This window comes from Xiphophorus maculatus, chromosome 24 (genome assembly GCF_002775205.1).
Source record: "Xiphophorus maculatus strain JP 163 A chromosome 24, X_maculatus-5.0-male, whole genome shotgun sequence".
In the NCBI taxonomy this organism is placed as follows: domain Eukaryota; kingdom Metazoa; phylum Chordata; class Actinopteri; order Cyprinodontiformes; family Poeciliidae; genus Xiphophorus; species Xiphophorus maculatus.
Window position 1 is genome coordinate 5272166 of NC_036466.1, and position 25531 is coordinate 5297696.

Genomic DNA, 25531 nt, shown 5'->3' on the forward strand with positions numbered 1-25531 from the left:
CACTCAAATCTGAGCAACGCCACTGCCGCCGCCGAGTGAGTGCTCTGTTTTAGTTTTGTCTCCACAAGCTTTTATTTCCATTCATGGTCTCCACACTTTACAGTTGTTCCTTCCTTCCCAGACCACATTCACTTTGTCTTACGGCTGCAGGAGCTTTTCCACTCTGTGGATCCATGTAAAGGGAAGCTGGGGAGCTCTCTCGCCTGTTTGCTTTAACTTGCAGAATAAATAGATGCATATCCCCCGCCATATGCCAGAACTCGTTAAATTTCACACACTTATGCTTCTATTTATCCAGTCTTCTTGTCACTCACCTTTATAGTGTTTCCTCTGTTCCTCCTTTGACGTGGCTTACATCTCCCCTCCTTCTCCCTCCCCTCCCATCCCACCCTTTATCTTCTTCTTTCATCTCATCTCGTACCTATATTTTTATACTGGCACAGCAGCAGGTTTTTGAAAGTCTTCTTGAATGTGGCATTGCACAGTGCGTAACAAGCTGGGTTGATGGTGGAGTTGACATAACATAGCCAGTAGCCAATCGCCCACACGGTGTCAGGGACACAGGACTGACAGAAGGTGGATATCAGCACCATGACATTATACGGTGTCCATGTAATGATGAAAGCCAGGAGGATGGCAAAGATGGTCTTGGTTACCTGCAGAGAATGAGAAAGAAAAGAGAGAGAGCAGAAGATTGGACTTAGCAAAACAGAGTAAAGGTACAAGCAGTTCCAAATGAAAGATCTTTAAAAAGACACAGAGGGGACATTTTGTCTGTTTGCTTTTATCTAAACGGACCCGATGCAGTTAGAATCTGATTACAGTGCCTTTTGACAAATCCAGATAATGCAACGGATTTGTTAGCTAACGATGAAGAGGTGAGACAAAACATTTGAGATGCATGTGGATGTGTTTCACTGCAACACCACAAACACACCACTGACGCTGTGTGTCAACACACAAAATGCAAAGAAGTAGAGTGTCAGGAAGGCTGAAGAAAACTGAGGCAAAAGTTTCTGGCCTCCAACAAGGCTCACTTGTTTGAACAATTTTGTACAAGAATGTCCAGTTATCATACACATCAAAAAGGAGACGTGTTCTCTGTCCCAGATGTGAAGAGGTTTTGGTCTGAAACGTGTGACTCAATGCTGAAAACCTCATGAACAAGCTGCTGTACAAACATGGGCTGAAAGGTCGCTCAGGGAGGAAGAAGCCATCTCCAAAAGACACGGATTACAGTTTGGAAATGCACTCATGGACAAGAACGTTGAGTTTTGTAGATCTATCCTGTGGTCTGATGGCTGACGGCTCCAAACGGTTTTGGAGTGTCCATCACAAGGTCGTGACCTCAGCCTCAGAGGGCGGAGCTGGAAAGGTGTGTCTGTCATTCCAACAAACTATTGCTGAAGGAAACCCAAACATTTGACCAAAATCATACAGTTTAAAAGCAGGTGAAACTTGGAATTTAAAGAAGAAGAAAAAATTCTAAAAATATTCACTCTTTTATTATTCAGGTATCTTAATATAAGAAAGAGGGAGAAAAAGTCTTTTTGCACAGTGAATGTAAATCTCTGGTTTCAACTGTCTGTGTGAACTGCAGCTATTATAGCTTTAGGACATGATTCAGTGTTATGTGAATAAAAGCAGCGAATGCCATTACGCCCTTGCATTCAAACCAAGCATTTTCAAAGGCATTTACTTTCAACAGAAAGGTATGAATTATTCAAGTGCAAAAAAGACATCTGTTTCAAAGGATGAACCAGTAAACTGTTTTGAATTCTAGCTTTAAATGCTGCGTTAGAGCCTGTTGCACAGAGGCATCATTTGTCCCACAACTGTAGTTGCATCTAAATGCCTGAAATAACAGTCTGATGGGAAGAAAGTGATTTTTGAGAGAGCATGGCCGAAAACACCAGCAAAGAGTCAAAATAAAAAACAAAGTGAAGCAGCCAGAAGAGATGCTCTTGTTTAAACATAACTCTGTAGATTTATGCAAGAATTTACTTTGAAAGAAGCTTTTACATCTAGTAGCTGGGGACTTCATAAGTGAAGCAACAATAGACAGAGGCTTGTTGTCATGCCAACCTGTCCAAGACCTGAACATGGTAGGTTCAGGTGACATGAGACTCTGTGTAGCGTGGTGGACATAACCTCTTGGAGGGTATGATTTTATGGCAGGAAAGAGAGCCGATAAGGATTTCAGGAGAAACTTCTAATTCTTCTTTGTCAGATGGGTTCAGGGTCAAACAAGGGCACAAACTGCACTCCTTTAAGACAACTGCCAGGTTAAGCATTTTACCCAACATGTCTTCATGTCTCTCATACTATCACAGCTGCAGAAACATCTAACATTACCTGGAAACTTCTTTAACCACATCTTGCAGAAATACAAAAACACAGCAGATATAATCAGTAAATAAATGGTAATAATAAGTATCATCAGTTCCATCAAAGGCTATAAACAAAATTTTCTATTACAAGAGCAATAAAAAAAAAAATCCTTGAAAGCGAACATATTGGTGGAAATAAAATGAAAGGGGAAAAGTCTGGGAGAACAGGGATAAGGGATAAGGTATTGAAGCAAAGCACCTTCAGTGGAAAGGAAGTACCAAAGGCTTGGACTATGGCTGAGCCATCAAGAGCAACTGCACATATCCAGGACATGGACAGTAACCATCACGCTCCTTCAGGTAAATCCTGAACCAGAGACAACATCAGAAGCTGCTAATCTGACCTGATGTCATGTAGTGGTGCGGTGTAGGTGGTGAGGCAGACGCAGTAGACCCAGGCATAAATGAGAAATGAAGGTTTAATGAAGAAAACAAGTCCAACAATAGTCCAACAACCAGGCGGCACGGCTGAGCAGAATCCAGGGCTCGACGCCTATAGCAACTGGAGGAAACGAATGGACAGCTGACGGAGACGACACATACAACCAAGCCAAATGAGACGAGGACCCGACAAAGACACAGACACACAGGTGACACTAAATACACAGGAGGGCAATCAGGGAATGAGAAACACCTGGGAGTAATCGAGGGGAGAACAGGACAACGAAGAGACTCAAGGACACAGAAACTCGAAATAAATACACAGAAAAACACAGATCATGACACCTGAGGAGACAAAGGTTTGGACCGGATCGGTGGTCCAAAGTCTTTTCTCTCGTCTTCCCTCCATGTCATGAAGTATTTCATGTCAATGGATCTCCAACCAACTATTGAGTGAATATAGTTCATGAAACTCAAGAAAGCTTAGAAAGAACTAACTTCAACTCAACTACAAAATCTAAGACTCCAACATTTATGAGAAAATGGATTTATTGTACTTCAAGGGCAGTGCTGTAGTGAAACACAGGCATGTAGGATTAGGTGTGTGCTTCACCCTCTCTTTTTGTGATGGAGATTGAGGCTGTTTCTTTTGTGCACACGTTGAATGAGCAAAACAACCCAATACTACCAGTGGCAAAAGCTATATGAAGTGGGGATTGGAAAAGCAATATAGTCCAGTAATGCATATATTCATGCTAGACCTTCTAAGAAAGCGTCAGCAGTGCAATCAGAGCATGGTGGATCCGCTGTATGATAACAACAATGATGCAGCCACAGATGCTCTTTTGTTGATAAAATCATGAAGAAATTGCTCTATGTAGTCGTGAGCTCCTTCTTCCTTCTACCCCGTGATTCAAATACAGCTAACAGAGTTCCTGATCATTCATGCACAGCCCTAACTCAGCACGGCGCCATGTGCCAGCAAATCCTGTCCTGGTCAGTCACATCACCACAATGCATTCCTTGCACTAATTTGGAAAGAGAGTGAAAACCAAGAGGAACCAATAACATAACTGTAAACTGAAAGGAGCCACAAACCTACCACTTAGGAACCTTTCTTTTATAGGAAACATTCACAATTGTGCTTCACAGGAACAGAGAGGCACCTGATGTTTGGAAAAATACATTTGAACCAATTGACAAGTAAACTATAATTGTTAATATTTAAAAGTGTTTCATGTAATAACCTAAAGATTGAAAACATATCAATGTACTCTAAATAAAAACAAAAAAATATGTGTAGTCTTGAGTCAACGCTGGACTGTTAATATCATCATAGAAGCACGAATGCTTTCAAGTGTATGTTTACATTTTTACACTGCAACATTCAAATCCATAATATTCGTCACAGGAAGAGGGCAGAAATCTCTTTTCCAAAAATAAGTCCTTGATACTGAGAGTAAGAAAAACTGTAGAGAAAAGTGTTGTGTGATTCAGACCTCCAAACATTGAAAGCACTTTCTGACTGGGAATCTCAGACCAACATCATCATTGAGCTTTCTGTAAAGCTAACATCAAAACACGTAGTGTTAGCTTACATCTACTGGGATGTTTACTACTTTTAAGTCGCTTTAAAGTGGTAGGAAAGTTTAATATTTTTCTTGTCTGCTAGTTGTTAAGTGTCCAAACAGCACTGTTACATTAGACAGAAAATGTTCACTTTAATAATACACTGATAGCCCACAGAGTGTAGAAATACAAACATCCAACTGATTTTAAAGTGTTAAGATAAAACTATCTGTTTATGATGAAAGACTTTTAAAGACATTTATACTGAGTTGTTTATTAGTCAAGAAAAAAAAATTGCAAGCTATTTATTTTGTAGCATTTTTACAATTAAAATGCCATGAATTGCAACATCCTGAAGATATTGAATGCTTTATACATTTGTATTCAAATAGATAAATTATTTTCTTCAGTTGCATCATTATATGTACTGTAGCATAAAAGAAGAACTAATTGGGTTCGGGGCTGCAAGGGGCTGGAGCCATAAGGCAAACCAAGGTCACTATTCCTTCACAGGGTCAACAGAGAGAGAGACACATCAGCTGCATAATTATTCATCACAGTAGTTAACCAGAATCAGAAGAAATCTTATTCACAGAGAGAAAGTAAAAGCCTTGTTGTTGTGAGGCGACATCTGAGCCACTCTGCTGACTACCCACCTTCTCCTGAAATATGAGACAACTTTTGCTGGTAACGGCATCAACACAGATGGTAGGGGCCAGATCTGGACATACTGCAGAACATCATAGCTGTTGCCTCATTCACACCCAGTTTGGCCGAGTGCTTTTAAAGGCGAGGAGCTGAGGACGCTGGGAAAGTAGATTTCTGCTGCTGAATAACTTCAGTTTAGCTTAGCAACATTTGGGATCAAATGTCAGCTCATTCTATTGACATTTCTTCCAGTCTGGTGTTTATTTGTCTGGGCTGAGACTCAAGTGATGCTTTTATGGGTTAACAATGACACATACAGTATCTGACATTGTGTCTGACTTGTTGCAGCATTACAAGCCACACAATCTTTCTTTGTCAAACCAGAATGATTTGGATCATCCTGAGTAACCAAAGATAACCTGAGTAAATACAAAAAGCAGATTGAAATGATGGAAGAAAAATCTAACAGGCCACAAAAGCTAACAGGCTGCTGTTGATGCAGCTCTATGTTTTGCTGTTTACTAACAGCATTTATGCAGGAAAATTTCACTCCTGAATAAATAAACCTTCAGAGTGCTTATCATTTGGATAAACCACATTTGATCATAACAAGATTTGTCCACATGTGTTTACACGGCCCACTGCTTCACTCAAACATAATGTCCCTGTGGAGCTGCAACGGCAAGGTGCTCTAATTGAATAACACAAATAACTGGGTATTATTCTGCGTTTTCCCAGTAGCTATTTTCTCACTGCAGGAAAAAAAAGTGGCTTTCACACACTTTATAGTAAAATGACTCGCCACAGTCAGTTCAATTTCACAATTCCTGTTAAGCCACAGTCATGAAACATCCTCAGAAAATCCACCAACACATTCTGCCGGGTCAAATGAAAGATGAAAAAGGTCAAGAGGCAGAAGACAGAAACCAAGAACAGTTACCGTAGTTGTGTTGCCATGTAAGTGTGAAAGTGTGTATTTAATAGCCAATATTTGGAAAAAAAAAGAGCTCCTTTATGGTGAGAACAATGGGGGTCAAATATATTCAAAATGCCCAGAACAATAGCTAAAGACTTTGTAAAGATACTCATCATCTCCAGTGAAACCAGTCGTGTCCCACCATAGGCTCAGAGAAGAAGAAGAAGAAGAAGCCATTACTCCAAACCAAACATTCAGCCAGATTACAGTTCAGGAATCTACTTGGAAACAAGAGCTTTGGAAACATGTCCTGAAGAAACAAAAATGTAGGTTCTGAGCCCTTCTGACTGTTGTCATATTTAAAATGAAATAAGATAGAAAAAAATCAAAATTTTATAATTAAAAACTGATATTAAGAAGAAAAAAAAACAATCTGTGGAAATTAGAGCCTACAGACATCAACCAGAAAGTTAAAGTTTGAGGGTAAATGGATCTGTAATCCCCACCCGTAGACATGCCAGTTCTGAAACAAAGATGTTTTTCAGTAAAATTACTTGTGATGCTAGGATTAGGTGGTTCTTTGGTTTATTTGGGAAAAATGCAATGTAAATTTTTTTCCCGCATCTTATGAGTCAAACCACAAAGAAGACAACAGGAAGTAGTTGGAGGATCATGACACCGCATGTTTTTTAACACGTGGACAAACTTATTCACACGTCATTTAAATTGCGTGTCTTATTTAACGGAAACGCCACAATTGCGAAAATGTAATCGTTCGACATTAGTGTTAATATTGACAAATTTTGCTCACATTTGCAATAGTTTGCTTCAGAGTGAGCAGGAAAGTCCTGCTCACTCTGAACTTTAGTGGGTGGAGCCTAGAGGATGTATGTGAATAAGTTTGGTAAATCAGATGACCTAAAACGGTAAAAGTTTAGTTTGTTTTAAAATCAGATAGTAAAAAAAATGTGTCTTTTGGATACAGTACATGGAAATATGTTGCTGCAACACTATCCAGTTTTCACCACATGCTTAAACACTCACTTTCTTTTCTCTGGCAGCCATCTGTCTTTTCCTCTTCACTTGGCTTCTCGCGATGCTGGCAAACTTTCTTGCCACGGTTCTGGGGCGGCTGATTGGGATGGAGCGCCTCTCCGCTCCCTCCACCGGCGGGACGATCTCTATTGCTGTGATGCATTCGTCGCCCGCCTGCTTCGTGACTATCTTTATCTTGGACCACCTTGACGATGGGTTCATCTTGGTAAGGGCAGAGTTGGATGTTGTCGTGACAACTGGATTGGGATTTGCAGCCGCCTGCAATCAAAAGCAAAGAGTTTTATTAAATCTCACCGTGATTTCTCTTTTAATAGGGTTAAAACTTTTCTTTTTTCATAAAGTGTGCAGTTAGAGTAGCTAATAAGATGGCCGCTCACACTGGACCAGGGTCTACTGGAGGTTTCTTCCTGCTAAAGTGCAGTTCTTCTTAACTTTAAACATTTCTATGAGGCACAGAAGCTCCTCTTCAGCAGCAAACAGGTAATTAGCAGTAAGGTCTCACAGCAACTCAGTTCCTGTGAGACCTTAAAGGGTTCAGGTGAAAGTTAATGCTCTACAGCAAGTCAGTAACACTGAGCTACCAAAAATGAGACAGTAAGTACAGAAGAATTTAATTGAATATAAAAGCATCTAGTTGGGACTTTAAATCAAGAACATAAACTAAGACGCATTTTATACTGATTTGCTGCATCCGTTGAATGTCTGCTGAGAGAGGCTCAACATTTTAAGATTGCTTATTTAATTGAATTTGAATGAACTCTACTGGACACGGCACAGCAGCGGATCTTATTGTCCTCCCAGCAGTTTATGTCTTCTTAAATGGAAAATGTTACATGCAAAACAAACAAACAAAATCTTTTATTGCCTATTTATTTTATTTTTGTTTCGTAGAAAGTCCTGCCACAAGCATCCAGCGACTTTTTTATTTTTTTTTTTAACCCGGAAACACACTCGGGCACACGCATCCATTATACTTAGCTAAATGCAGTTTTAAAAGAAAATTAACATTTTTGTTGCTGGAAATGCACCAACAAGAAGTTAGGTAACCGCAGAAATTAAGGCAAATGTCATGCTAATGTTCGTTTGGTTAAAATATTATTGCTGTGTAGATAAAGGAGGAAAAATTCACACTTTTTGTGTTTTCAATTGGAGAGGAAAAGCTAATGTTGCCCCAATTCAGATGGATGTTCTCCATGATGTATTGGGTTACGGCTGATGTTACGTTCTTGTGCTTCACTGACTGCATCCTAGCCGGCCTTCTCCTTGAGAGGTTACATTGAGGAGAAGGTTTATGTGAAGGTTGAGGAGAGAAGCACGTGATTGAGGTCCGATTTTTGAAGAACTTCATGTTTGCAAACACCTGTGTTGAATAAACCTTCCATCCGTCCTGATAATTTAAAGTGGAGCTGAGCAAACAAGAGTGAGACCAGAACTGCAAAGTCTTAATCCAGCAGGATCGTTGTGAAAAACTGAAGCAGAACTACACACAGTTTTATGCCAATATGTGTCTCACAGATGAGTTTGGTGTAAAATCTATCAACCTCAGGAATAAAACAAGACACAACTGTGTCATTAGATTGTCTTATTATCCAAAGTGAAATGATTTCTGTATGTTATGAGCTCAGCAAGGAAGAAGCCTTTACGCCAAAATTCACAAAAAGTTATTTGGAAATTTGCAGAAGGAAATATCTTGTCAGTTTAAAAAAAAATAAAATCTGTAGCATGATGATAAAATAAAATTGAAGTTTTGGTCCTAATTTCCAGTTATGTCAGGAGGAAAGGGACGTGTGTACAGACGCTCCAGGTCACACATGTTCATGAGGTAATTCCTCCAATTACTACAGATCTGTATGGAAACTGATCAAGATGAACAAAGAAAATAGAAAATTAATTCTCTTTAATTCTTCAGGCATATTTAAAATGGAAACACTTTTGATAATCTTCACTAAAACAGAATCCGTCTCAGACGTTGAAATGTGTGTGTACAGTTACAGTGTGTAAAAGAAACTGGTTTCAACTGTGTTCTTATTTAATCCAAGACAAACTTTAATTAAAAATATTTTCCAGTGCTGTTCATCGAATATTCAGAAGAGTTAGCAACATATTTCCATTCATTGTCATGTAGCTCATCTTTTTCTGATCATTGTCTTCGTTTTCTAAAGAAGCCGGGAGGTTCTGGGTTCAAATCCCAGTCCTGGTTCTTTCTGCTGGGACCTTCCATGTTCTCTGCAGGGACTCTGACTGTTGGGTTAATTGGTCTCTTAAAATTACCCTTGGGTATGAATGTGTGTGTGCATGTCTGTTTGTCCTCTGTGTTGTGATGGGCTGGCAGCGTCTCCAGGGTGTAACCCGCCTCTCACCTGTTGACCTCTGGAGATAGGTTAAATAGATGTTAATATATAGTTAATAGATGGATAGAATGTACTGCTTTATACTGATTTTGTTTCTATTTTTCAATAATTAAAGAAAGGTTGTAAGATGAGGTTCTAGCCTTATCATTATTATTATTAGTAGTAGTAGTACTGTAGTGGTAGTAATATGTTAATTTCTTTGCACCTTCTGCCTATGAATGAACATTTTCCCAGTCTCTAATATTTCTGTTTTCTGAATTTTTTTTTGAAAGTTTATGGCATTGATTCAATAAAACTATTTCTGCAAGACTGACTAAGGCTGTTTGGCGACCACATGTGCATTCAAACCGCAGCAGAGTTCACTTCAACCAAATCGAGGCCAATGTTTTTTTTTTTTATTGCTCAGAGTTTGATTAAAGAACAAGGCTGGTGTGAATTCAACGTAATTCCCATGTTTCCTAAAATGTGTCTTGGTTGCAAAGTCAGATCACAAAAACCAAACAGGCCATACATGTCTGGCCTTTTTATTTTATTTTATTTTTTTTTACACACACTGCTGTTCTTTGGAAGCTCTGTAAGATTTCCAGAGCCTACTTGTGTCTGTAAAATGTCTGAAAGATAAGCAAATATGAACCAGCACATTTGTGTGCCGATAAGAGCCACTGCAATTCTCCTCCTATCCGCAGACGTGAAACACGGCTGCATGTGATACGAGTATCCACGGAAACCAGCCATCAGGTAGCCGTGTGTAGAGAAAACACTGCGGTCCCAGCGTCATGCCTCATGGAAAGATGCTCCCCCATGTCTTTTCCCTGGAGCTTCCCGCTGTGAGAGCTCGTCTCCAGCAGAAGATCTCCCGCCCTGAACAGCTCATGTCAACAGCATCTGGGGGAAAGAGCCGAGCCAAATTGTCTGCAGAGTCTTGTGAGCATCTCTCTCTGTGTGTGAATAGACCTAATGGGAACATTAATCAATGATGTGGGGTTTGAACGTATTAAAAGTGGATTTTTTCCCCCCCTCCACTGATGTGTAAAATACAGAGCACTGGGAATTTCTTTATCTAAATACATGGGCAGGGCTTCAGGCAAGACAACTGTTTCAACAGTTGCTTTGGCAAAGAGTTTCATAGTTAAAACTGGTTTAAAAAAAAAAAAAACTCAGCCTGAGTGCTAAGAATAAACTCAGCGGGGAAAACGGTTTGAGGATGTGTGAAGAGCAGCTTGAACACCTGGAACAGGTTAGAAAAAGAGGCAAAGATGCTCCAAGGAGAACAAAAAAGATTATTTTGAAACATTCTGATCTAAAGAAGCAATGGCAATGAAAAGTTAAATGTCACTAAAACCATTTCAGAGCTTCAAATATCATCCTATTTGCTCTGATACATAGTTATAACTGAAAAGGTGCGAAGGAGCAAGGAGGCAAAAGACAAGGCCGGCAAAATTTTAAGCACAAATCCTAAAAGTGTTTTGTCGAGAAAAAGTGAGGAGACGTCAGATGACGATATGAAACGGTCGTATGTAGCTAAAAATAATCCAGACGTGGTGCTGCGTGTCAAACACACAGAGCAGGTCAGTCAGCATCTGAAGGAAAACGTCCAGACCGGCGTCAGATTGTTTTATGTCAAACCTACAGTACTGTCCTTACATGCAAATTCAGACTCTGAAAGTTCCATCTTGTTTTTTTTTTTGCTTTTCTGCATAATGTTGCATTCATCTGAAAATATTTGCATACATCACTCAAACAGAGCTGCCATTTGCTTCCCTGTTTGTGTCATTGTATAATTCTCCTGCTTGTCATTGTGTCCATTTTAAGTTTGACACCAAGCCATCACCAAACCACAAGATTTTATTACAACTGAGTTTTTAAATCTCTAACGGCTGAATTGCCTGGGTTTTAAGAATCATGTAGGAATTAGTCCAAATAGAATAAGTCATCTTCAGAATTAGATGCTTCGACTTTTTGAAATGCTTATGTACATCACTATACGTTTTTCAGCCATAGTTATATACTGTATATACACATATACCAGTAATCAACAGTCACAGAGCTGCTGCATTTGCACTCAGAAAAAAGGGGGCTGACTACTTTTGCACACCGCATTTTTCAGATTTTTAACTTATTAAAAAAAAAATTTGGAGTCATGTTGAATTTTCTTTCTACTTCACAATTGCATACCGCTTTGTGTTGGTCTTTCACATTAAATTCCAGAGAAATAGATTTATATTTGTGAATGCAATGCACCAAAATACGGAAAAGTTCAAGGAAAAGCATTGATAATTTAGCAAGCCACAGTACGCAGACCACCACTTCTGAACAGAGACGTTGAACCTTAAAGCAGGAGGTTTACAGCAGCAGAAAACACACCGGCTCCCAGAGTGCGTTGTAAACAACATGAAAGGATCTCTATGGTTATATCAACAGTCCAAGTTTAATGATGCGAGGAATATTCTCTTACCACACAACCGAGCCTACACGAGTTACTGACCATGCGCTTCCCTTTCTGACCACTAACAACAATATTATCCACGTTTTGGACACAAACCTCAGACGTCGCCTCGCTGTTGGCCTTTGGTTCTGTTGGAGGGATAAAAGCTGTGGACGAGTCGTTGGAGCTCTCCTTCTCCTCCTGCGAGAAAGAAAAAGGCACAAACTCTAATGCCACTCAGTTATGCAATAAATGCAGGCTCAAAATACAGTCTCTCTGCTTTAATTTGAGGGCACTCCAAAGCTGCAAGTAGAGGTTAGAGGACTGCAGCGTTCTGCAGATGGCTATGAATTTAGAAACTGCTTCATGGAGAGCTGTGAGAAATTCTCGTTAGATCTTCTGATTAGTAGAGCAGGTAGGAGGATTGCGGGAGATTCTGTATGTGGAATCTGCATTCTGACTTTAGTCTGTGAACTGACATCAGTGAAAGTGAAAGGAGCCATTCTTTGACTGGAAAGGACTGAAACAGATCCATCAAAGAGGTAGAGCGAACATCCAGAGCGGAAACCTTCACTAAAACAGAACACACTAATGAGCCCAGACACACAGAAAGGCTACATCAAGAGTTGATGATTAGATGGATTCCCTCCATGGTAAAAAACCAATACCACAGACATCAAGGGTTCGTCACAGTCAGTGCTGTCAGGTACTTTTTATTATACTTCAGGCTCATTTGAGCAAAAACATATCATCTTTCATTGCCACTTTTTGTAAAGTATTACTGATTAAACTTTAGCTTTAATAACACAAAGCTACATCATTTTTTTAAGTTTAATCAGTAATACTTTTCTAACTAATTTCTGTCAGATCATGATTTCTTGGTTAATGACAAGTTGTCATAAAGACATTTTGAATAATGTCAACTTTGTATTAAAAGTGTCATGATTTAGCGAATGACACTTTATGACAACAGTCATAAATATTCATGAAGACTTTAGCGTCATGACAGTCTTATTCACAACCCGCCAAATAGTTATTTGCAGCTGATAATACATGAGATAAAATCTGCGTACGTTTGTGATGTAGAGAAGAATGTTCTCTGTTCCCAGGACATTTACCAAAATAAAAGCTATCACCAGGATTTTGAACATTGCTCACTTTTTATAGACGCGCTATTATTTTGAACCCAACTGTAGTTTAGCATAAACGCTCCATGCTGCCGTGCAGCTGCTGCTGGAGCTGAAACAGAAGGTAAAGGTGAACATGTAGGCCGGGGGCAATCATCCTTCAGAACAAAACAACAGCACTGACAATCATATAGGCACGCAACGCTCTGCCTGCACAAAAAAGAAACAATGAGGTTTTCAGTGTTGCTATGGAGATCTGTCTCAGTTTTACTGGGGTGTGGTTTCTCGGTTTTTAATCTGTTTCACCTTCTCTCTCTCTTTGTCTTAACAGTTCCCTCTATCATCATCTTTATCTTTTTCTTCTTCCTCAGCAACACCATCACTCAAAGTAACACTGTCCTTTAAACTGTGGCTCTAATAAGTGCATGACTCTATAGATTTAAATCTTTAAGTAGCTTTAAATTTCATTGCTAAATTCACTGTTGTGTCTTTGTGCAATGATAATAAAATAAGTCTAACATCACCAGTGTTCAAAGATGTATTTAGAGTTTCTTCTCATTTTCAAACATCTAGACAGAAAGCAACAGAAGGAGAAAGGGAACATGAGAGGATTCAGAAAGTTTAAAGAGGAAATGACTCTGGTTTTCAGGCTGAGGCCCTGAGCTTTCCACCCCAGGGCGTTCTGAGGGAACGGACGGTGTTCAGCTCCACAGTTACCGGAGGGCTATGAATAAATGTGGAAATATCTCTAAGACTACATTTATTTATTTATGATTTAAGGCCATATTCCCCACAGATCATGTGATAATGCTGATCAGCTTAAATCCCAGATTTCTTTCACTATTGGCAACAACACAAGAGATAAACATCCTGCAAGTTTAATCAAAATGGACGCAAAGACCGTCATATTGAAGCTTAGAGCTTAATTTTTCCAACAACTAAACTTTCTAATGTGTAATAAGGTTTAGAATAATAAGTCAGTACCTGTGCCAGTCTGGGACTGGGGTGCCCCAGGGCTCCGGCTTGGGAAGGTTTCTGTTCCTCCACCTGGCCGTTCTTTACTCCATCCAGGGCGGTGGTGGTGGAGTCCAGGCTGGCCTTGGGAGTGGAGCGAGGACTGACTTGAGGGCTGGTGTCGTTGTTGTTGTTCTGCTTTATCATGTGACTCTTTAGCAGGTTGGGAGGTCTGAGGAAATGGACAGTTATTATATTCAACTAGAAAATACGTTTAAGACTCTAGAGAATGTTTTTGGACGTTGACAAAACTGTTTTACAATAATCTCAAACAGTAACTCCTGTTGTGTCCTGCTTCCTGATATTAAAACATTCTGAAGTTTTCCTGTTTTATTAAACTGTATCAATTTTCTAAATGTCAGAATATATATATTTTTTTTAAATCTTTGTGACTTTCTTTAAATTTAGACTCATTATGTCAATCAGTTTGGGATGATCTTTCAGGTGGATAAAGGTTTGATGAGTTAATTCATGACATGATCTAATCAGAGCCATACTGAAAAGTTTAACCAGATTTAATGTCAGAGTGAAGAAAATGACTGCATCATTATATACAGGGCATGCAAACCTCTGGTATTTTTTTTTAAGCTAGGTTGAATTTGAGAAAGAAAAACAAAAAATCCCTGTTATGTCCAGAAGGTATTTCAAAGAAGTTTGATGTTTAATTCACTGATCAATCTTACTTGATCCCCTTCTTCTCTTTCTTCTCAGGTTTGTGTTTGGAGACTCTGCTCCTGGAAGCCAAGGAGATGTTGATGTACAAGACTGTCATAATAACGACGGGCAGATAGAAGGCCGCTATAGCCGTCCCAAAGGTCACTGCGGGGTTAGAAAGGAACTGGAAGAGGAAACAGAGAAAAGAAAAAATGCATCTGTTCACACTCAGAGGTAATTAAGATATGTAAGAGTTAGATACACAGGCGGCAATTTAAAGTCCAATAAAAAGCATTTTGTATTTACTTGACACGTACTAGATTAATATTGAGACCGACTAATACAAACTATACAGAGACTATTTTTGGTCAAACTAAAAGGATATTCTCACAAACTCAGCTCTGGTTGCATTTATATTAAGTTTTCCACCAATTTTGAAACTGGATTCTTGAAAGGGTGGAAATAAAAACGAACAAACAAACAAACAAACAAAAAAACACTCTTCCAATAATTCACCAGATATTATTTGTTCTATTTCATCCCTACTGACCGCCAGAGGCGGTGCTTCAAGCACTGAATGATCATTCTTGCGCATGCGCAGGTCGAGTACTAATGACAACAAAGTCACCTGTGACCTGCCGGGGACCCACGTGACTCTATATAGTCACGTGGCACCCGGCAATCAATCCCTTTTGTTCTTCTCGCGCGCAGGTGTGTTGAGGACAGGTGTGTGGTCGTGTGAAGCCGGTTGCTTCTGTGTATACCACTAATTTCCTAGCTGCTTGTTGCTGGTAGCCCCGTGACCGGGTTTGGTCGGAGCTGCGGGTAAGTCTCGCCCTCCAGGGGCTGCACAAGCTGCTTTCACCTTACCAGATCCGCGGTGACTGGTAAGTTTTTGTTCTTTTCTCAGCAGTAGTTTACTGTTCGCTTTGATTTGCCTCTTTTGTGGCTCTTTTGTCTCACAGTAGCGTTTCTGCTCGCGCTGAGTTTTCAGTTTGTTTATCTACACTCACCAGTAGCGTTTCTGCTCGCGTTGAGTTCTTCTACAGTTGTTTATCTACACTCCCCAGTAGCGTTTTCTGCTCGCGTTGAGTTCTTCTACAGTTGTTTATCTACACTCACCAGTAGCGTTTCTGCTCGCGTTGAGTTCTTCTACAGTTGTTTATCTACACTCCCCAGTAGCGTTTTCTGCTCGGGCTGAGTCCATTTTACTTTGCTGTTGTTTATCTGACTCACCAGTGGCGTCTCTGCTCGTGCTGAGTTCATCTTTGGTTGATTATCGATTTGCTAGTGGCGTTCTGCTCATGCTGAGTTTGGAACCTCTACGGGGGGTTTTCTGCAACGGAGTCGCCGGTAGCGTTTTCTGCTCGTGTTGACTTCTGTTGGTGGCAGGCTAATCACGCCTTTCAGCGGTATGATGCTGGATAATTTATGCTGCTCGTCCTGTCTGGCTCCACTTCAGCCCGACGACGGACATGACTTGTGTCCCTCCTGCCTCGGTGTGGAACATCTCCGGGAGGCGCTGTCAGATAACGCTTGCCCCAACTGTTGCGTCATGCCCCGGTCAGTCAGACTGGATCGGTTGGCTGCGCTGGAGCAGCCTACCGACTGGGCGGGCGCTGCGCCGCGTACTCATTTGCCGATGGGGAAAGCGATGTGCAAACGGTCTACTGTGGCTGCACCTTCGGTACCGACAAAACGAGCCAGACGGACCGATGCAGGGCGGTTGTCCACGAGAGTGGATCATCTCACTACTGAACTGGCCCAAATGAAAGCCCTCCTCCAGTCCTTTCAGACTGCTGATGATCGCGGCCCGGCTCTCCCTTCCGAGCAGGATGAAATGTCAGTCAACGCCGATGATGCTGTTTCTGTGGCGGCCTCTGGCACCCATTTCTGTGAGGACCTGCCGGAGCTGGGCTCCGGGGCCTCTGGGTCGGACTCCATTGCCTCCCAGGAGGATACGGCGGAATCTGTGACATCTGCTATTAGAACGGCTCTTGCCCGTTTACAGATTAGTGTTCCTCAGGCCCAGCCTACGGCTTCCAGCGCCTTCTTTAAGCGCAGTAGGTCAGAGACTGCCTTTATGGTTCCTCCCTCGGCGGAGTACGTGCGGGAACTCCATGCTTGCTGGTCAGACACCAAGGCGCTTTCGCGTCTGACGACGGATGGCAGGGTCCTGGCAGCTATGCTGGAGGCCCCCAAGGTTGGCTTGGGGCAGATGCCAGCGGTGGAACCGGGCATTGCCTCTCTTATTATCCCACCTGATGAGGCTTTGCGGTCCAATGCCCGTTGTCCGCGTCCTCAGTGCCGTATTACCGATGACCTTCTCTGCAAGGCCTATGACTCTGGGGCCCGCATGGGCCGGATTGGGAACTCTCTATCCCATCTTATGCTGGCCCTGTCTTCCTCCTTGGAATCTGTTCCACTGGATCATGCCACGCAAGGCCTGGTTGATGCATCTCTGCAGGCCTTTGCTCTTATGTCGAGGGAACTTGGACGCACACTATCCACACTGGTTCACGCTCGCCGCCAAGTCTGGTTGGCGCAGTCACCACTTACTGAGCCTTGTAGGAGGACCCTCCGGGCCCTGCCTGTGGTTCCGGGGGAACTTTTTGGTTCTGCGGCACTGGACGCCTTGGACCGTACAGCTCAGGCTTCTAGAACGAGGCAACAGCTGGCAGGGCTTCACAGACGTGATCGCCAGCCAGTCAGCACCTGGGCGGCTGCGGGTCCTTCACGGAGGTCCTCAGGGCCTTCTCCTTCTTCCACTGAGCCCCAGGGGCTGGTACCAGGTCAGAGATCGGTCCAGAGACCTGCTCCAGATCGGAGAAACAGGGCTCGAGACCAAGCTGGGACGAGGTCCTTTCATCCCTTTCGAGCCGCGCAGTCTGGCCGACGTCCTCCCGGGCCTTCGAAGGGCCGGGGGGCCCGCAGATGATGCCTTAGGGCCGGCGGTCGGTTATTTTTCCCCGGGTCAGCTCAGCTTCTGGGCTGCCCACACCCCGGACTTGTGGGTGTTGTCCACCCTGTCCCGGGGGTACCGTCTTCAATTCCGCCGCCGGCCACCTATCCCTGGCCGGGTCAGGATGACTGCGATCTGCGACCCGGTGAAGGCACAGGCACTGAACCAAGAAATCTGCACCTTGCTGGCCAAGGGTGCTATAGTGCCTGTGGACCCCCTGCTGGATCCAGGGGGCTTTTATTCCATGTATTTTCTGGTTCCGAAGAAGACCGGGGGCCTGCGTCCAGTCTTGGACCTCAGAGGCCTGAATGTGTACTTGAAGGTCATGCCCTTTCATATGCTGACCACCAAGGAAGTGTGGCAGGCGATTTCCCCAGGCGATTGGTTCACTTCCGTAGATCTCAGGGATGCTTATTTTCACATCCCAATCGCTCCGCCCCATTGGCGGTTTCTTCGTTTTGCTTTTCAGGGGAGGCATTTCCAGTTCAGGGTCCTCCCGTTCGGACTTTCACTGTCTCCCAGGGTGTTCACCCGATGTGTTGCGGCGGCCCTCTCTCCTCTGCAGGCACAAGGATTGAGGATCCTCCCATATCTGGACGACTGGCTCATTTGTGCCGCGACACAGGACCAGGCGGTTCGGGATACTCGGTTAGTGCTCCATCATGTGGGATGCTTGGGCTTGCAGGTGAACATGGAGAAAAGCACTCTGACTCCCTCACAGGAGACTGTCTTCCTGGGCATTGCCATGGATTCCATCTCAATGGCTGCTTGCCCGTCACCCCAGCGGGTGGACAGTATATTGAGCATGCTCCCGGAATTCGGGCGCGGCATGGCACCGCCTCTTGTGCGGTATCTTCGACTTTTGGGCATGCTCACAGCTGCGTCTGCCGTAGTGCCCTTGGGGCTGCTGTCATTGTGGCCCCTCCAGATGTGGTTGAACAGCTTGAATCTGGATCCCGCACGGTACACTCATCGTCTCCGCAGACTTCGGGTGGGGCCTCAGTGTCTTCAGTCTCTGTCCCAATGGAGGGTGAGGTTGTTTATGACCACAGGGGTCCCGCTCGGTTCCCTCCCGTGTCGTCGGGAAGTTGTGTTTACGGATGCATCCTCCACGGGCTGGGGTGCGACTTGGCGGGGTCAAATGGCACAGGGGACATGGTCCCGGCGGCTGAGCAGGGAACACATCAATGTCCTAGAGTTACAGGCTGTCTTTCTGGCTCTTCAGAGCTTTCTTCCAGGCTTGCAGGGGAAGCATGTGCTGGTGAGGTCAGACAACACCACAGTGGTTTTTCACATCAACCACCAGGGGGGAACCAGGTCAAGGAAACTGTTGTGCTTGACTCGACGGCTTCTGACCTGGGCAGCTCCATGCATAGCCAGCCTCAGAGCAGCCTACATACCAGGGCCGGAGAATGTGCCAGCAGATTTTCTATCCCGTCGGAAGCCGCTTCCAGGGGAGTGGAAGCTTCACCAAGAGGTAGTGGAGCGCATCTGGACGGTCTTTGGCAGGGCGGCCGTGGACCTCTTTGCCTCAAGGGACGCATTTCACTGTCCCCTTTGGTTCTCATTGGACAACACCAGCCCTCTGGGCCGCGATGCCCTGGCACACGACTGGCCCCGGGCCCTCCTTTATGCCTTTCCGCCATTCGGCCTCCTTTTTCAGACTCTCCTCAGGGTGCGTCAGGAGGGGCACAGGGTTCTGCTGGTGGCCCCCTACTGGCCAGCGAGGACTTGGTTTCCTCTACTGTGCGAGCTCAGCTCCGGCTCGCCAATGCGTCTCCCCTCCAGGAGAGATCTTCTTTCCCAGGTGGGGGGTCAGATTTTGCACCCCGAACCGGACCGGCTCCAGCTCTGGATTTGGCCCCTGCAGGGCCGGGGTCCACCTTCTCAAGATACCCTGGGTCCATAGGGCATACGATGGCTAATGCATGGGCACCGTCCACGCGAGCTGTCTATGCTAACAAGTGGACGGTCTTTGCGACCTGGTGCCGTGATAGGGGGCAGGACCCGGTGCAGTGTTCAGTTTCGGACATCCTGACCTTCCTGCAGGCATTGCTGGATCAAGGACGGTCTCCATCTACCTTAAAGGTGTATGTGGCTGCCATTTCCTGTTGGCATGTTGGGCTGAATGGTTTTTCTGTGGGCCGAGACAAAGAGGTTGTACTGTTTTTAAGGGGTGCTCGGCGTTTGCACCCACCCAACCGCCCTGTGGCACCGGCCTGGGACCTTTCTCTTGTGCTTGAGGCTCTTCGGTCCCTCCCATTTGAGCCCCTGGCATCGGCAGACCTCAAATGGCTCTCACTAAAGACGGCGTTCCTTTTAGCTATGGTTTCTGCTAAACGTGTGGGGGAATTACAGGCTCTCTCGATAGCCGAGCCCTGCTGCCGGTGGACTCCTGATGGCTCGGGTGTTACACTGTGGTCTGACGTTGCATTTATTCCTAAGGTATCACTGGCGGCTGGCAGTACCCAGCCGCTCCATCTTGCTCGGCTTGACACCGGGAGCCCCTCTGAACCACTGTGTCCTGTTCGTGCCCTTGAGACGTATATCGATGCCACGGCATCCTTCCGAAAGACTAATAGCCTTTTTGTTTGCTACGCTGGCTCACGGAAAGGGCAGGCACTTTCCAAGCAGCGACTTGCACACTGGGTTGTGGATTTGATCTCCAAGGCTTATGCCTTGCAGGACCGGCCACGGCCGGCGGGAGTGAAGTGCCACTCTACACGGGGCATGTCGACGTCGTTTGCTGCCATGACTGGGGTGCCATTGGATGTTATATGCCGTGCGGCCTCCTGGAAATCACCTAGTACCTTTACTCGGTTCTACAGGGTGAATGTGGCTGCGCCCCATCCGCTTCAAGGAATTTTGGAGCAGCATGCCTCTACATCACATTAGGTGGGTGGTGTAGTCGCTGTTCCTTGTTGCTGATTCCTCGTGACCTTGTTGATATGAGTCATCCAGTGCTTGAAGCACCGCCTCTGGCGGTCAGTAGGGATGAAATAGAACGAAAGTTACTACCGTAACTACGGTTCTATGAATCCCGGATGACCGCCAGAGTGCTTGGTCCCTCGGAATCTCTGCTTTCGCGAGAAGATTGAGGGATTGATTGCCGGGTGCCACGTGACTATATAGAGTCACGTGGGTCCCCGGCAGGTCACAGGTGACTTTGTTGTCATTAGTACTCGACCTGCGCATGCGCAAGAATGATCATTCAGTGCTTGAAGCACCGCCTCTGGCGGTCATCCGGGATTCATAGAACCGTAGTTACGGTAGTAACTTTCGTTTCAAATTGGCTTTTGGGTTTCCATCATATATTCCCACTTGAAATGTAGAGTTTTCAGGCTGTTTTCATGCAGAACGACTGGCTGGGATTCAAACCTGGGACCTTCTTGCTAAGAAAATACTGCCAAGCTGTTGCAAAATCATGGTCATAGTTAATAAATATGTTTTTTTTTCCATTGCATATCTTCCTCAAAGTCCTTATCTGCATCTTTAGGTTACTAAAATCCACTATCTACTAACTAGTCATATTTTTCCCCCCAGAATTCATCTGCCACATAAAATAAATGATTTCTTGTGAATGTAACTAGTGCTGCAGTCAACGTTGGCACATACCGACACCAGCAGAATGGGAACAGATTTGTTGGATATTTTCAGGATTTATATCACATTGTGATGCCAATATTAGGAAATGTTGTTGCAAAGCCAAAAATAATTCATCTTCACTGGCAAGATTGCTTTTCTTTAGTTTGATTGAAGTTAAAAAATGTTTTTGGTTCCATCATTTTCTCGTAGCTGAGACTGAATACTGAAGATGAAAGCCAGAAGCCATAGAAACATTACCACCACATTTAGGTTTCACCTCACTGTGCTCATTAGCACTCACTATGCTATAAAAAAATAAATATGAGACAAAGATAATACGAAATGCAGACTTCAATTGTTTCATTTATTATGAAACATGAACATAATTGCTTAATGCACACCAGTAAATTTGCCGGGGAGTACCTCAGATTCGCTAAAGATGAAGCTTTTGGAGTGGCCTAGTCAATGTTCAAACACAAATCCTACTGAAATACAATGAAATCATTTTTCAAAAGGCCTTTCATGTGATTTAATGACTTGGAACAAAGTAGAATTCTTAACATCTTTAAAACATAGAGAATGTATTTAATGAACCCAGTTTAAATATTCTTTAAACTGGGTTCCACTGAGCAGCAGTAGATAACTTAGTTAGTGTCCAATTATTTCGAAATCACATCAGTTGCTCTCAGAGGGTAAACCTAATGGCCTGTATGAACACAGGTAAAGGAGAGGGAGAAATGCAAAAGTAGTTTAATGATCTTTTAACCTGATATCATATTTGCATTATACTGTTATGTATGCAAACCAGCTGTTGTTTACATAAGGACCGTAGTACAGAGTGGACCTCTTCTAATGACCTTCCATGTGAAACATTGAGCAGATTAAAACCTGAGAAGCTTCTCCTGCCAGAGTCAATAGTACAAATTGAGAGAACGTCTGCTTGATCTGCTATATTAACTTTTAATTTTAAACCACATGACCTTTTTGAGACTGAATTGCTTTTGAGATGACAGAAACTCATTTTTAGCAGATCAAGATTAAAATATTGTGAGATTATAATTTTCAGACTCCAAGAGAAAATGACTTCAAGGTACAGTATTGTGTATTTTCCAGACACATAGGGCCTTTTTACATCACAATCACATAAAAGTTGTTACCTTCGGTTCTTATAAAAAAATTCTATATATATCAAATATGACTTCAAACAAATTTGACTTTGTAATGTAATGCCTTGAAATGGGGTCTCTGTCTCTTTAAAAACTCCTGCTCTTTCTGACACTCCATCTTCAGGAAGTCATCACAACATGGCTCCTCTACTAACTCTAATAACATGTTACCATGGTTTCACTGAGAAGTACAGTAGCTCCTATAATGAGCTCCGGTGTTTGCTAATTGCTGCTGGCTAGTCTGAAGGAGCTGAGTGGGGGAGATCCTGGGGAGGGCTGCTCTGTAAGGAGGAAGCTTGGTGGTTTGTTCTCAATAAGACTCTTGGCAGGCAACAATGTCCCTGTGGAACATCTCCAGATCCAAACCATGAACATCAAAATTTTAAATAGTCATGGTCATACTTCCTTCTTTTTTCTTTTTTGATTCACCCAGACTCTGTCACTCACTGTATCTTCAAGTAAAGAAATCCATCCTTTTTATCTCTGGCATTGGCTCGATGCCGTTGACTGAATGTCAGCAGTTACTTTTTCTGGTTTATGGTTTTTCCTCATCTTTGTTAAGTCCTGGTTTAGGGTGAACTGGGAAAAGGTGTTCCATGGTTTCCCTTCCAGAGATTTAAATTTAAGAAAGTGGAAGACAAGACTTTCATTTATCTCCTTTCATAAAAATCATTGGCATCATCATGTGTGTGAAACTAATTTGTATTTATACAAATGAAGACACGAAGTGAGTTATTTATTCCAATAACTTCCTGGAAACTAACCAGTCATAAAACCTAACTTTAAAAATGCTGACTTTTCCTCTTAGTAACGTGGGACATTGACAGTCGCACTTGACCTATAATATGTACCTGAATGTAGCATTCTCCTGCTGGCACTGTTCGCTCCCCGACAATGAACTGCCAGAACAAGATGGCTGGAGCCCACAAGATGAACGACAGGATCCACGCTGCAGCGATCATTAGTCCCGCCATCTTGGTTGTCCTTCTGGTGGGATACGTCAGGGGTTTGGTCACGCAGAAGTAGCGATCGAAGCTGATGATCAATAAGTTCATCACAGAAGCGTTCGAGACGACGTAATCTAAAGCTAGCCACAGATCGCAGACGACCGGTCCCAGGGGCCAGGAGCCAACAATGATGTAGACTGTGTACAAGTTCATGCTGAAAACTCCGATGATCAGGTCAGCACAGGCCAGGGAAAATAAAAAATAGTTATTGACAGTCTGCAAGTGGCGGTTCACTTTGATGGACAGCATGACTAATATGTTTCCAGTCACAGTCACAAAGCTCAGAGATCCAGTCACCAAAGCAATAAAAAACATCTCCACGGTTTTATACGAACTTCCAGGCCTCGCGTTGTCGTCGGGAAGAGAGCAGGATGTGGAACCGTTGGTCGACTCATTACAGGAGATGTTGGAGAACAGGTCAGCTGACTGGTTGCCCAATGACCCTGAGGGAAAAACCAAAGATGGTGGAGAACCATGAAATGTAGCTAAGTTTGAAATTTGGAATCACTATTTGATAGTAAATGGTGCCTGTACTTGTATTTCTGTATGCTTCAGTCAACAGATTAAACAGATTTACATTGAGAAAGAAAAGTAAAAAAGATGAGACTGAGATTGTGGACAGGTGTTAGAAATGATTTCTGTTTTGGATTTCACTACTGAAAACCACCTGAAAATTTAAACAGAAAACCCAAGACACATCAGATTCCCAAACCCATCCAATTAGTATCCATGAAACAAACACCTGCTGTTTGCACTGCCACCAGGAATCTGATAGATCCTAAAACACACTGATATCTCTGCACACTTCCACATTATGTTTTTGGACACTTTGACAGACAATGTTCTACATGATAGACAGACACAGATAGATGAGTGACAGCAGTTTTAAAGATGGGAGACGCCTTGTGTGCTGATATTCGTCTCAAATGATGTGAAGACTGAGCGCGCTGAAGAAACTGACTGACTCCAGCTGTCAAGCCTCAGACCCAGAAGGAGCAGCGTGGCTTTGGGGATGTTGAGCGGATCATCGTTCAACTGGTCTACATGTATGGATATGGAGAAACCTTTTCACTGTGACCCTTAAGGTTTTTATGATGGGTGTTGCATGAACATGAGGTTCTATGAGGAATATAATCAAAGCAAGCAAGTAAAACTCGTTTCCAGTGGGGATTGGACTACACCGGTCCTGTTATAGATACAATTTTAATGAAAATTAAAACGATAGATCCTATTTTTTCTGCCCTAGCTTCACTTCATTGACTCCTTGTTAAATCCAGAATAGAGTTTAAGATTCTCGTGGCAGGCGGCTGCTTGTACTGAGCCTGGTTCTGGTTCTGCTGGAGGTTTCTTCCTGTTAGAGGGGAGTTTTTCATTTTCCTCTCCACTGTCGTCTCATAAATGCTCAGTATGAGGCATTGCTGTAAAATCAATGACAATGCAAGTGATTGTCGCAACATGCTCGTCCAGCAGGAATAAATACTGCAAGTCACTGAGTCAAGGTTTCCTCAGAAACTTTTTAAACTACTTTGAATAATTAACGGGGATCAATTCAAATGTATCAATGATTGAAATAACTTCTTTTTTTTGTAAAGTGCCTTGAGCAGACATTGGTTGTGAATTGGCACTACATCAACACATTGAATTGAGTTGAATCTCTGGGGAACCGAACCTGTGAATAAATGAATGTGGGATTTTTAGGCATCTGGTAATTGTACCTGAACAGGAACCAGACCTGTGGATGATTCAGGTGTCTAAGTGAGAAAATCTTATCAGCTCTCAAACTAAACCAAATGAACTTAAGTTGCAGGCTGAAGTGACAAGAAATCTGAAACGTTCACTTGGAGAGGAAGTAGTAATTACTCCAAAATCCAAAAAAAAAATCTCAATTTTAAAACTCACTTAGGCAGGGCCGTGCAGAGACCTTTGGAGGGGCAGGGGCTCAAAGTTAAAAAAGGGCACACTGAACAAGATCTTAAAACACCGAACAACAACATAGAAACAACCCATATTAATCAAGAATTTAATCGGATCCTACTATATCATTGGCATTATATATAAAGGCAGACATTCTTTATATCTGTCGGTGGGACTGACTCAGGCTCAAACTCTTCTAATTTAACTAAAAGTTAAAGAGTTAAATATGAATGAGATGTTTTGCTACCTTTAACAAAACAGCGTAAGTCTATGAAAGCAGTGTAGCAGTTTTGCTAATAAGTCAGCTTATTAATATTCAGTCAAAGTAATGAAATAAACTGCAGTCTGATTTTTCTTGTTAATGCG

The 25531-nt window shown here is 43.1% G+C and overlaps 1 protein-coding gene across 1 annotated transcript in view; it reads right to left on the reverse strand.

Moving 5' to 3' along the window:
* Nucleotides 1-372: 372 nt before the first annotated feature.
* Nucleotides 373-25531, reverse strand: part of LOC102235242 (muscarinic acetylcholine receptor M4-like) — a 41121-nt gene continuing 15962 nt past the window's right edge. Inside the window, exons 3-8 of the mRNA XM_014472031.2 lie at nt 23096-23694; nt 14561-14715; nt 13848-14049; nt 11854-11937; nt 6949-7218; nt 373-656 (exon numbers count right to left, since the gene is read on the reverse strand). Of these exons, the coding sequence (XP_014327517.1) occupies nt 411-656; nt 6949-7218; nt 11854-11937; nt 13848-14049; nt 14561-14715; nt 23096-23694 (1556 nt within the window). The 3' untranslated portion in view covers nt 373-410. The remainder of the gene's footprint in view (nt 657-6948; nt 7219-11853; nt 11938-13847; nt 14050-14560; nt 14716-23095; nt 23695-25531) is intronic.